This window comes from Mobula birostris, chromosome 3, assembly GCF_030028105.1.
Source record: "Mobula birostris isolate sMobBir1 chromosome 3, sMobBir1.hap1, whole genome shotgun sequence".
NCBI classification, from domain to species: domain Eukaryota; kingdom Metazoa; phylum Chordata; class Chondrichthyes; order Myliobatiformes; family Myliobatidae; genus Mobula; species Mobula birostris.
In genome coordinates this window covers 87,827,765-87,841,214 of record NC_092372.1, presented here as the reverse complement: position 1 = coordinate 87,841,214, position 13,450 = coordinate 87,827,765, and the positions used below count along the sequence as shown (strand labels likewise).

Genomic DNA, 13,450 nt, shown 5'->3' with positions numbered 1-13,450 from the left:
ATCCCTCTGTTCCACTGCACTCCTCAGTGCCTTACCATTAACCCTGTATGCTCTACGTTGGTTTGTCCTTCCAACGTGCAATACCTCACACTTGTCAGTATTAAACTCCATCTGCCATTTTTTAAGCCCATTTTTCCAGCTGGTCCAAGTCCCTCTGCAGGCTCTGAAAACCTTCCTCACTGTCTACTACACCTCCAATCTTTGTATCATCAGCAAACTTGCTGATCCAATTTACCACATTATCATCCAGATCATTGATATAGATGACAAATAACAATGGACCCAGCACTGATCCCTGTGGCACAGCACTAGTCACAGGCCTCCACTCAGAGTAGCAATTCTCTACCACCACTCTCTGGCTTCTTCCATCGAGCCAATGTCTAATCCAATTTACCACCTCTCCATGTATACCTAGCGACTGAATTTTCCTAACTAACCTCCCATGCGGGACCTTGTCAAAGGCCTCACTGAAGTCCATGTAGACAATATCCACTGCTTTCCCTTCATCCATGTTCCTGGTAACCTCCCCGAAAAACTCCAATAGATTGGTCAAACATGACCTACCACGCACAAAGCCATGTTGACTCTCCCTAATAAGTCCCAGTCTATCCAAATGCTTGTAGATTCTGTCTCTTCGTACTCCCTCCAATAACTTACCTACTACCGACGTTAAACTTACTGGCCTATAATTTCCCGGATTACTTTTCGATCCTTTTTTAAACAACGGAACAACATGAGCCACTCTCCAATCCTCCGGCACCTCACCTGTACACAGCGACATTTTAAGTATTTCAGCCAGGACCCCTGCAATTTCAATACTAGTCTCCTTCAAGGTCCAAGGGAACACCCTGTCAGGTCCCGGGGATTTATCCACTTTAATTTTCCTCAAGACAGCAAGGACCTCCTCCTTCTCGATCTGTACAGTTTCCATGATCTCAGTACTTGTTTCTCTTAATTCCATAGACTTCATGCCATTTTCCTTAGTAAACACAGACGCAAAAAACCTATTTAAGATCTCCCCAATTTCCTTTGGTTCCGCACATAGCCGACCACTCTGATCTTCAAGAGGACCAATTTTATCCCTTACAATCCTTTTGCTCTTAATATACCTGTAAAAGCTCTTTGGATTATCCTTCACTTTGACTGCCAAGGCAACCTCATGTCTTCTTTTAGCCCTCCTGATTTCTTTCTTAAGTATTTTCTTGCACTTCTTATACTCCTGAAGCACCTTATTTACTCCCTGCTTCCTATACATGTCATACAACTCCCTCTTCTTCTTTATCAGAGTTGCAATATCCCTTGAGAACCAAGGTTCCTTATTCCTATTCACCTTGCCATTAATCCTGACAGGAACATACAAATTCTGCACTCTCAAATTTCTGCTTTGAAGGCTTCCCACCTACTGATCACATCCATGCCAGAGAACAACCTGTCCCAATCCACGCTTTTTAGATCCTTTTTCATTTCTTCAAATTTGGCCTTCTTCCAGTTGAGAACCTCAACCCTAGGACCAGATCTATCCTTGTTCATGATCAAGTTGAAACTAATGGTGTTATGATCACTGGAATATGGCCCCTCATATTCTTCTAAATTCCAGCGAGTACAAGCCTAGAGCCATCAAACACTCTTCATGCATTAACCCTTCCATTCCCAAAGTCATTCTCATCAAGCTCCTCTGGATCCTCTCAATGTCAGCACATCCCTTCTTAGATAAAGGGCCCAAAACAGTGCACAGTACTCCAAATGAAGCCTCACCAGTGCCTTGTAACGCATCAGCATTACGTCCTTGCTTTTATGTTCTAGTCTTCTCATAATGAATGCTAACATTACATTTGCCTTCCTCACTACCTACTCAACCTGCAAGTTAACCTTTAGGGAACCCTGCACGAGGACTCCCAAATCTCAGATTTTTGAATCTTCAGCCGGTATAGACTATAGTCTACATTTTTATTCCTTTCCACAAAAGTGCATGACCATACACCTCTAGACACTGTATTCCATCTGCCACGTCTTTGCCCATTCTCCTAATCCATTGAAGTCCTTCTGCAGCCTCCCTGCTTGCTCAGCCCCATCTGTTCCTCCACCTATCTTTGTATCGTCTGCAAACTAGGCCACAAAGCCATCAATTTCATCATCCAAATCATGGTTCACCATCATTTTCATTTTGTGCCGTGTCATATGATGTGGCAATCATGAACTTCTATGACCATGTCTGTTCTTTGCAAATTTTTCTACAGAAGTGGTTTGCCATTGCCTTCTTCTGTCAGTAATTTATAAGCAGGTGACCCCAACCATTATAAATATTCTTCAGAGATTGTCTGCCTGGCATCTGTGGTCGCATAACCAAGACTTGTGATATGCATCAGCTGCTTATACCACCATCACTGCTCCCATGGCTTCGCATGACCATGTTCGGGGGTGGGGGGCTAAGTAGGTGCTACACCTTGCCCAACTGTGACCTACAGGCTAGCAGAGGGAAGGAGTGCCTTGCATCTCCTTTGGTACAGAAGTATCTCCACCTGCAAAATCACTGATATATAATGTAAAAAGAAGCGGTCCCAACGCTGACCCCCTACAGACCTCCACAAGTCACTGGCAGCCAACCAAAAGTCTCCCTTTATTCCCACTCTTTGCCTCCAGCTAATCAGCCAATCCTCTATCCATGCTAGTATCTTTCCTGTAATACCATTGGCTCTTATCTTGTTAAGCAGCCTCATGTGCGGCACCTTATCAAAGGCCTTCTGAAAATCTAAGTACACAACATCCACCCATTCTCCTTTGTCTATCCTGTTTGTTATTTCCTCAAAAAATTCCAACAGATTTGTCAGGCAAGGTTTTCCCTTGAGGAAACCATGCTAACTTTGCCTATTTTATCATGTACCCTGAGGCCTCATCTTTAACAATCAGCTCCAAAATCTTCCCAACTTCTGAGGTCAGGCTAACTGGTCTATAACTTCTTTTCTTCTGCCTCCTTCTCTTCTTGAAGACTGGAGTGACATTTGCAATTTTCCTAACATTGCCAGAATATAGTGATTCTTGGAAGATCCTTATTATTGCCTCCATAAACACTTCAGCTACCTCCAGACCTTTCAACCTCCCAAGCACCTCCTCCCTAGTAATAGCAAGTGCACTCACTTCTGCTCCTTAAACTTTTGGCATGCTGCTAGTGTGTTCCATGTTGAAGACTGATGCAATATACTTATTCATTTTGTCCACCATTTCCTTGTCCCCCATTAGTACCTCTCTAGGAGTAATTTTCCAGTGGTTCGATAACTACTCTCACCTCTCTTATACTTTTTATATATCTGATAAAACTTTTTGTGCATCCTGTTTAATATTATTGGCTAGCATACCATAATTCATGTTCACCTTTACTTATAACTTTTTAGTTGCCTTCTGTTAACTTTTAAAAGTGTCCCAATCCTCTAACTTCCAAGTAATTTCTGCTCTATTATATATCATCTCTTTTGCTTTTGTGTTGTCTTTGACTCACCTTGTCAGCCATGGTTGCATCATCCTGCCTTTAGAATACTTCTTCTTTGGGATGTATCTACCCTGTGCCTTCCGAATGGCTCCCAGATGCTCCAGCCACTGCTGTTCTGTCGTCATCCCTGCTAGTATCCCCTTCCAACTAATGTTGGCCAGCTTCTCTCTCATGCCTCTATAATTCCATTTACTGCACTATAATACTGATACACCTGACTTTAGCTTCTCCCTCTCAAATTGCAGGGTGATTTCTATCATATTATGTTACTGTCTCCTAAGGGTTCCTTTACCTTAAACTCCCTAATCAAATCCAGTTCATTACACAACATCTTTCCCGTAGTGGGCTCAACCACAAACTGCTCTAAGAATCCAGATTCTTAACTCTACCCACAAGGATTCTATATCTTCCAATCCTACGTCACCTCTTCCGAAGGATTTGGTTTCATTTTTTAATCAAGAGTCCTATGCCTCCCCTTACCGCCTACCTACCTGCCCTTTTCATATAAAGTGTCTCCGTGGATGTTAAGCTCCCCACTATAATCTTTAACTTTAATTCCCTTAAAATGAAACTTGCAAAATATATAAAAGGAAAATTTTAAGTATAAAAATTATAACAACTTAGCTCAGAAAATCCTACTTTGTGACTGTTACATACCTCCAACATATTGTAGATGATGTAGAGCTTGATGACAGATTGTCCTCTAATGAGATGATACATCATGGAATAATCCACATAGTGCATCATGACAAAACAGATGACCATTATAACTGCCTTCAGCATGTCACATACTTGAGCAGGTTGCAGTAATCTTCCATCACTTAGAATGAAATTAAAACATTTATTTCAAAAATTTGCAAGTAAAAATAAAAAAAACACCTTAAAGATTATAAATGATGGTGCAATGCATGTTATATTGTTTTATACATTTACTTTCTACACAAGCAACATGTTAACATACTTTCCATAAATTTTAATTGTTGCAAGCATTTAAAACATATTACAACTAAGAAAGAACAGAAGTAAAATTGAATACATTTACAGGGCACCTTTAACAACCTTAAACATCCCAAAATGCTTTAAAGAGAATTAATTATTGTTGGAAGTAATTATCTTTACAAATGAAAGGAAACGGATCAGTAATTAAACTAAAGCAAAATCCCAGTACCAGCAATGAACAAATGACCTGCTAAACCATTTTTAGAAATTTCAGCTGAGGAAGAAAAATTGCTGAAGGCAATGGGAACTTTCAACTGTAACTGCTTGAGGACTGATTGAGGATTTTCTTCCTCAATCATAAGTAAAATGGATTAAATAATTACATGAAAAAAGTTACTTATTTGTCCCACTCCCTTCAGGGAGGAGGCTACATGGTACCCACCAGGTGCGACCAGGCTCAAAAAGTTAATTCTCTCAAACACAAATGATCAACCCTACTAACTACCTTGAATCTTGAAAAATGTGGCAACATGGGAAAGAAAGGGGAGGAAGACAAAACAGCTTTCTGGGGAGATGGCCTCCTAAGGAAGAACAAATTTGTGGCACAACAGTGGGTGCTGCTCTCTGAGGTGCTGGGGGTGGGTGATGGTAGGAACAAAACAGGGACAAAGGTAGTGTTGGGATTATATTGCAAAGGTTAAAACTGCAAATAAGTATTTTTTTTTTACCTAGATCATTAACACCTGTAGAAGAGGAACAGTGCAACTTAACCAGATGGAATCAATGTCTATGCTGAGAAACACAAGCGGTACAGGTGCTGGAATCCAGAGCAACACGCAAACCCCCGGAAGAACCCAAGTGGGTTAGATAGCATCTGTGGAGAGAAATGGGCAGTGGACCTTTCAGGTTGAGACACTTTATATGGATTAGATAACAAAGGCTCTCAACTTGAAATGTCATCTGTCCATTTCCTTCCATAGGTGCTGCCTGGCCCGCTGAGTTCCTCCCGTAGTTTGTGTGTTGCAAATAGTAGAGCTGAAGAGTGTTTTAACTGACTTGATGGGAAAGGGAGCACAGATTGAGGAGTACAAAAACCTGTAAGTGAAATAATTAGCATATCCAATAGACAAAATAAATGAATAATATAAGTAAGCCTCAAGGGTATCCAAAGATAAACCGCGTCTATTTTAACTCAGGAAGTATCACCATTAAAGTAGATGAACTCAAAGCTTTAATTAAGATAGGGATCTATCACTGAGATATGGATGGGCTGGACTGGCAACTCAATATCCCAGGGTATAGAATTTTCAGGAAAGACAGACGGGGGGAGTAAAAGAGAAGGAACTATTGCATTATTAGCTAAATATTGTTTTACATCAGAGTTGAGGAACAATATCCTCAAACGAAGGTTAGAAACAAAAAGGCTCTTGTCATTTAGCTGGGAGTAGATTACAAATCATGCAACAGTCAAGAGGTGAAGAGGAACAGATATGTAGGCAGGTATCAGAGAGGTACAATAAAAATAGGGTATTTTACTAGGGGATTTCAATTTCACAAATATTAACTGGGTTTTTCTTAACATTAAAAGCTCAGAGGAGGCAGAATTTTTGAGATGTAGCCAGAAAAGCTTCTTAATACAATCTTGAGATAGAACAGAGGGAAGGAGCATTATTTGACCTCATCTTGGGAAACTTCAATGATTCCATTACTGAGCAATGGGATCGCTAAGGGTGCCCACTGTTCAGCATGGACAAATTGAGCTCAATAGACTATTTTCATGCTGTACGATTCAATAAATGCAGCCATTCAAGTGGAGATGGGAAGCACACACCACCATCTCAATAGTCAATGCCTTCAAAATCCATGGATGCAAATAATCAAAACCTGGAAACTTACTATTTTTCAGTCTCATTAATTTATTTTACTAATACTAACTTCTTTTGACTTTCTCTTTAGACCTGCATATTTCCATTATTTCCAAGGAGCTCATTGTATTTTTATTTGCAAAAACACATGAAACACCCTGGTGTCCTTGGCTGCGTAAGTCTATGGAAGACAACCTCCGGCCCTGCCAAACTCGTGAGATTGAAGCGCGCTTGATCCCACCCCAAACCCCGGTTTGTGAGGATGCTGTGTCATTTGCTACCCTGTCACAAATTAATGCCACGAAATAACAGACAGTACACCGCATACAATTAAAGGAATTATATTTATGAATCTTAACTAAAGGGTTAGTAAAGAATAACAAAAAGAAAAGGGCCCATTCCAATTAAACAGTCAAACCTGCACAAGTTGGAGCTCATCTTGAACTTCTCTGTCACTCATGCGCTGGGCCCCTCGGTCAATGTGAAAGTACATACCACCTTCCGAATATCGCTCGCAATCCATCTCGAACAAACGGGTCTCCCACCAGATCGTATGCTACAACCAGTTCTCCCCAGCATCTCCTCTCTTCATCTCCTCTCAAACAAAAGCTCCAAGCCCAACCTTAGTGTCACTCACCAGAGAAACCTCCCTTTAATCCAACCATCCTAATTGGATGGCACACATTTCTCCTCATCTCTTATCTTTAACAATAACCCAAACTTAAACTGAAAACAAGCAGCTCTCACAGAACAGCACAAAATGAAATACATAAAGCATAACAGTAAAAAATATGAACAAGGGCATTACACACAGAAAATATTTGTTTAATTTCTTTGCCATTTGTTTATTCCCCAATAAAATTTCTCCTGAATTAGTATGTAAAGGAGCCACATTAAACTTTAGCTAATCTATTCATTTCCCCTCTCATCTATAGAAACTCTTAATCTGTTTTCTCAATAGCCTACTCTCATCATCTACTTTCCCTAATCTACTTTATATATGCATTACCTACTTAAATATCAACATTATAGATCTGATCCAATGCTATCTTTACATTCCCTTGTTAGACTTTTGAATGGTTTGCCTTAAAACATGCATGCAAGCTTGATTTCAATGCTTAAGAGAAGTTTAGGATAGGTACTTGGATAGTAAGGGTATGAAGGACTATAGTCCCAGTGCAAGTCAATGGGATAGGCTGTTTAAATAGCTTGGCACAGACTAGATGCGCCAAAGGGCCTGTTTTTGTTCTATGCTTATCTGTGACGCTATAAGTACGACTCAAAGAGGGAGGTACTTGTTATTGTGTAGATGATCTGCTAACACTAAAAGCATTGTCTTGTTCAGATACAAATGGTTCTATCAACTCAAGAGCTAGTTGGGATCCATTTTAAGATCCATATAAAAGGTTATCATAGAACCTGACAAACCTACTCATCGCCCTAACATTGCTGAGACATTCGTATTTCAGCAGAATGGTATATTTTGGGCAGCCTGTTTTTATAAGTTTTACAAATAAAAACTAAAACATCCACATACACCTTACCTTAACCCACAACAGGGTAGAGTAATAAATCGCATTAGGGCCAGAAGGACTCTAAGTGGCAGTAGAGTAAAGAGATACAGAAAGGCATCCAAGCAGAGGAAGAATCCAAAAAACATCAACTGAAAGAAATAAGAAACCACGCAAAAATAAGAAACACTTCACAAAATAGCAATGTGTAAAATAGAACAAACAAGTCACAAAAATACATGGATCTGCATAACTTATTAAATCTATATTATAATTATGCTTTATTCTTTATACTCTATATTGTCGCCAAACAATTGATAATAGAATGTACAATCATCACAGCGATATTTGATTCTGCGCTTCCCACTCCCTGGATTACAAATCGATAGCAAATATTAAAAATTTAAATTATAAATCATAAATAGAAAATAGAAAAATGGGAAGTAAGGTAGTGCAAAAAAGTCAAGAGGTAGGTCCGGATGTTTGGAGGGTACGGCCCAGATCCGGGTCAGGATCCGTTCAGCAGTCTTGTCACAGATGGAAAGAAGCTGTTCCCAAATCTGGCCGTACAAGTCTTCAAGCTCCTGAGCCTTCTCCCGGAGGGAAGAGGGACGAAAAGTGTGTTGGCTGGGTGGGTCGTGTCCTTGATTATCCTGGCAGCACTACTCCGACAGCGTGCGGTGTAAACTGAGTCCAAGGACGGAAGAGTGGTTTGTGTGATGTGCTGCGCCATGTTCACATCTTCTGCAGCTTCTTCTGGTCTTGGACAGGACAACTTCCATACCAGGTTGTGATGCACCCTAGAAGAATGCTTTCCACGGTGCATCTATAAAAATTAGTGAGGGTTTTAGGGGACAGGCCAAATTTCTTTAGCTTTCTCAGGAAGTAAAGGCGCTGGTGGGCCTTCTTGGCAGTGGACTCTGCTTGGTTGGACCAAGTCAGGTCATTTGTGATATTGACCCCGAGCAACTTAAAGCTTTTGACCTGTTCCACTTGCACACCACCAATGTAAATTGGGTCGTGTGGTCCGCCACTCCTTCTGAAGTCAACAACCAATTCCTTCGTCTTGCTGACATTGAGGGATAGGTTATTGTCTTCGCACCATGCCACCGGGTTCTTAATTTCCTCTCTGTACTCAAACTCATGATTACCCAAGATATGGCCTACAATTGTTGTGTCATCAGCAAACTTATATATTGAGTTTGATGGTAACTTGGCTACACAATCATGGGTGTACAGTGAGTACAGCAAGGGGCTGAGTACACAGCCTTGGGGGGCACCAGTGCTCAGAATGATTATAGAGGAGAGCTGGTCCCCTATTTTTACAGCCTGGGTCCTGTCTGTGAGAAAGTTGAAGATCCAGCTGCAGATCTGAGTGCTAAGGCCCAGGTTCCGGAGCTTAGGAATCAGTTTATTTGGAATGATGGTATTAAAGGCAGAGCTGTAATCAATGAAAAGGAGCCTTACGTATGCGTCTTTATTCTCCAGGTGTTCTAAGGAGGAATGTAAGGGCCAGAGAGATGGCATCTGCCATTGACCTGCTGCTCTGGTAGACGAATTGCAAAGCGCCGAGGTTGACCGGTAGGCTGTGGTTGATGTGTGCCATAACCAATCGCTCAAAGCACTTCCTAGCAATTGATGTCAGAGCCACAGGTCGATAGTCATTCAGGCATGCTACCTTGCTTTTCTTTGACACTGGGATTATTGTTCCCTTCTTAAAACATGAGGGGATCTTAGACTGATGCATGGAGCAGTTGAAGATGTCAGCAAACACTCCAGCTAGCTCGCTTGCACAGGTCTGGAGAACCCGTCGCAGTACGCCATCTGGGCCCATCTCCTTCCTTGGATTTATCTTCAGGAAGACCCTTCTCGGTGACGATGAATCTCGATGCCACCAGATCCGGTTCATCCGGAGGGAGCGGGACGCTCCTCTTCTGTTCGAATCTTGCATAGAATACATCAAGTTCATCAGGAAGAGAAGCCCCACAGTTATTGATATTCCCAGCCTTTTCTTTGCGCCCAGTGATTTCATTTAGACCCTGCCATAGTCTACTGGCATCCCTCTGGTTAGCCTGGGCTTCCAACTTGGCTCGATATTGCCTCTTGGTGCCCTTAACGGCTTTCCGGAGTTCATGCCTGGATTCCATGTATCGACTGGTATCCCTGGACCTAAAAGCCGCAGCTCTAGCCTTCAAAAGGGACTTGATCTCATAATTCATCCAAGGTTTCCGGTTAGGCATAAATTAAAGACACAAATGCATAACGTTATCATCTCCTGCACCTGCTTCAATGCATTGAGGCAATGGAGATAAGTGCATGGAGAAATGCTGAAATGCTGAAAATACAGTATTTCAGTAAACGGCATGGTATTAGCAAGGGCAGACAGAAAGAATACAGCAAAGCAGAATCATCCTGATTGACCTTGGAATACAATTACTAATTTAAATAAAAGTATGGAAGATATTTTGCATGAAAACACCTGAAGCAGCTTTCCTGGACTGGTGTTCACTCTAGACTTGGGATTAGGATAAAACAATCTCTAAAATGGTCAAAAGAATAACTGAATTTGGAAGACTCCCAAAAGTTTACATGTTTTCTTTGGCTGGGATTCTTAACCCAAACATCTATCAAAACAGTGGAGAAATTATCTATTTCTTAATCAAAGGATTCTGTTGGGTGACCAATTATATATTACAGGGAATTCTTAAAACAATGTCCAAATCAATCATTCAAGGACAAGTATGTTTATGAGATGCATATCTAAAAAAAAATCAAAAGAATAAATACAATTCTCTTTAAAGTCATAAAAGTAGATTCTTTTCATTATCCATAACAGTGGGTATTATTATCAAGCTCAACTTTTAACTGCTATCCCTGACTATCCAAGAAAATGAATGGTCAACAACTATCTTTAACAGTTGCAGCTCTTATGGTGATGGTACTTGCACAAAGATGAATGGTTGGGGGTGGGGGGGGGAAGCAGAGGTTCTGAATTTCAGTCCAATGACAACGAAAGAATAGCAATACAATTTCAAATCAGTATTGTGCAAGGCAGAAGGAAACTTCAAAGTGGTGCTGTTTCCATGCACCTGTTATTCACCTTTCCAGAAGGTTGAGATTGCCATTCTGAAAGCTGTACTATAGTAGCTGAGTAAGTTGCTGCAGGGTAGTTTGTGTATGGTACTTGCTGAAATCACTATGCACCAATAGCAGAAAAGTAATCCTTCAGCAATACAATACAATACAATAAAATGTGAGAGGTAATTGAGTGGATCTAAATCTGGAAGGAATCAGATGATGCATCAGTACCATGTCATTTATGGGTAACAAAGAGCGGACAGTACTAGGGAACAATTGAAGAGTGTTTGTTGGAGACCATGGATGTAGGGAGTTACAGAATGTTATTGCAAGAATTACTTGATTTATGCACAGTATAGTCCAGATAGATTGGAAAGGAAAGCAGCTTTAAAATACACATGCCCTGCAGAAGGTCATGGTTAGATTTGCTGATTTGAGTTTGTGAAGTCACTAATGTCATCACCCAGTGGATTGAAATATATCCTAGTGATAGTAGATACTTCCAACAAATGGATTCAGGTATTCCCAACTAGAGTTAACATTGCTAAGGTTTCAGTTAGTATGTTATTTGAAAAGGTTTTTACTTGCTGGGGATTACCAAGGAGTCTAGAATCAGATCAAGACTCTCATTTCACCATACAGGTCTGACGAAACTGTTTCAGGTGAAATAACAATGAAAGAATAGCAAGATAATTTCAAATCAGTATCATCCCCAATTCACAGAACTGTTGAATGGATGAACAGGATTTTAAAGACAATATTAGCTAAAATGGTCAAGCAGCACAGGACAACAAGGGTCACTTTCTTATCATATGTTCTTATGATAATTCGTAGCACCATGGCTTTCTTTACTAAATTTATACCTTTCAAACTAATGACTGGAAGAGAAATTAAAGGATTAGAATTCTTTGTTAATCTAGATTTGTCTGAACTCGAGCATATGGTATTTTAAAGGACACATGGGTGCAACAAATAAAACAGAGGAATAAAGCTTATTTTGATGTGTAAACAAACCTTAGGGAGTTGGAAATAGGACAGCGGGTTATGACCACTGTAGATCTCCAAGATTTGTAGGGCCGTATGACGTTATTGACACTCAGTTCATCAATCTATGAAGCCCAGATCGTACCCAATAAATAGTATTGGTAGTATATTAACCGACTTAAATCCATTGGAGAAAGTCAATGCCCTTTTATAGCTGAGCTTCACAGAATACACTGTCAATGGGATGCTCCAGACTGGGATGATGATGCCCTTAGCTTTGCTTTTCAGCCATTTGGAAGTGATTAAGATGAGCAAGTGCCTCCCTATTAAGGTGGACAGCCAATTACTGCAATTGCCCAAGAGGGGGCAGAGACAATAGGAAAGAGAGGCAGATGGGAATCTACATCCCTCATGAGATCTTATGGGAATTAAGTGGGAGAAGGAACAATTGAATTTAGGGAATACATAAGAAATATCAGGTATTTAATTTACGGAGACTGCTTCTAGTGTTATTATGAGTTAAAAATAACTAGGTTTGGAATACTTCCTGATGACAGTCAGAAGTTATTTTGAACGTTGCATATTGACCTACACAGTGTACCGCTGGCCAACTAAAAATGCACTTGGAAAAATGCAAAGAATGAAGATTAGGAAGGTTACAGAGGTTCTATCCATGATATTCACAGACAATTTCATCCAGATTCTATTAGAAAACAACAATGAATTGTTGTAGATGGGAAAGATTAAATCGTTGTGCGAATTGATGAAGTAAAATGAAATTTAGTCATGATTCAAAGTTCAGAATAAATTTATTATAAAAGTACCCAAGTTGCCATATACAGCCCTGAGATTCATTTTCTTGTAGGCATACATAGTAAATCCAACAGAACCAATGAAAGACCGCACCCAAAGGATGGGCAACCAATGTGGAAAAGAAACAACAAACTATGCAAATCCAAGAGAAAAAAAAAACAGTAATAAATAAATAAGCAATAAACATCAAGAACATGAGATGAAGAGTCCCTGAAAGTGAGTCCATAGATTGTGGTAACAGTTCGGTGATGGGGAGAGTGAAGCTTGAGTGAAGTTATCCCCTCTCGTTCAAAAGCTTGATATCTGAGAGGCAATACTGTTCTTGAAGCTGGTAGTGTGGATCCTGAAGCCCCTGTACCTTTCTCCCGATGGCAGTAGCAAGAAGAGAGCATGGTCTGCATGGTGGGGGGGGGGGGGCCTTAATGATGGACGCTGCTCTTCTGTGACAGCACTCCATCTGGATCTGCTCAATGGGGAAGGCTTTACCTGTAATGGACTGGGCTGTATCTACTACTTTTTGTAGGTTTTTCCATTCAAGGGCATTGGTGTTGTCCTCCCAAAGGGTCTCAGCTTGAAACATCGACTGTACTTGTGGTAGACGTGGTTAAAACTAGTGTATGATGGGATACTTGACCATTCTGGAGCAGCTGGGCTTAAAACTGCTGATGCATGTTGAGAATAACCTTGGATGATAAGCGCAGTACCAGAAGTTCCAATAAATAAGATACTAGGCCCCTGGAACCAGGAGGGAGGATGTGTCTGGGGGTAAATTATGA

General features: G+C 40.6%; 1 protein-coding gene across 1 annotated transcript in view; it reads right to left on the bottom strand.

Annotated features, from left to right (window-relative positions):
* LOC140195148 (transmembrane anterior posterior transformation protein 1 homolog) overlaps window positions 1-13,450 on the bottom strand; it is a 102,843-nt gene that overhangs the window by 59,494 nt on the left and 29,899 nt on the right. Inside the window, exons 3-4 of the mRNA XM_072253003.1 lie at window positions 7,833-7,951; window positions 4,142-4,304 (exon numbers count right to left, since the gene is read on the bottom strand). Coding sequence (XP_072109104.1) covers window positions 4,142-4,304; window positions 7,833-7,951 — 282 coding nt within the window. The remainder of the gene's footprint in view (window positions 1-4,141; window positions 4,305-7,832; window positions 7,952-13,450) is intronic.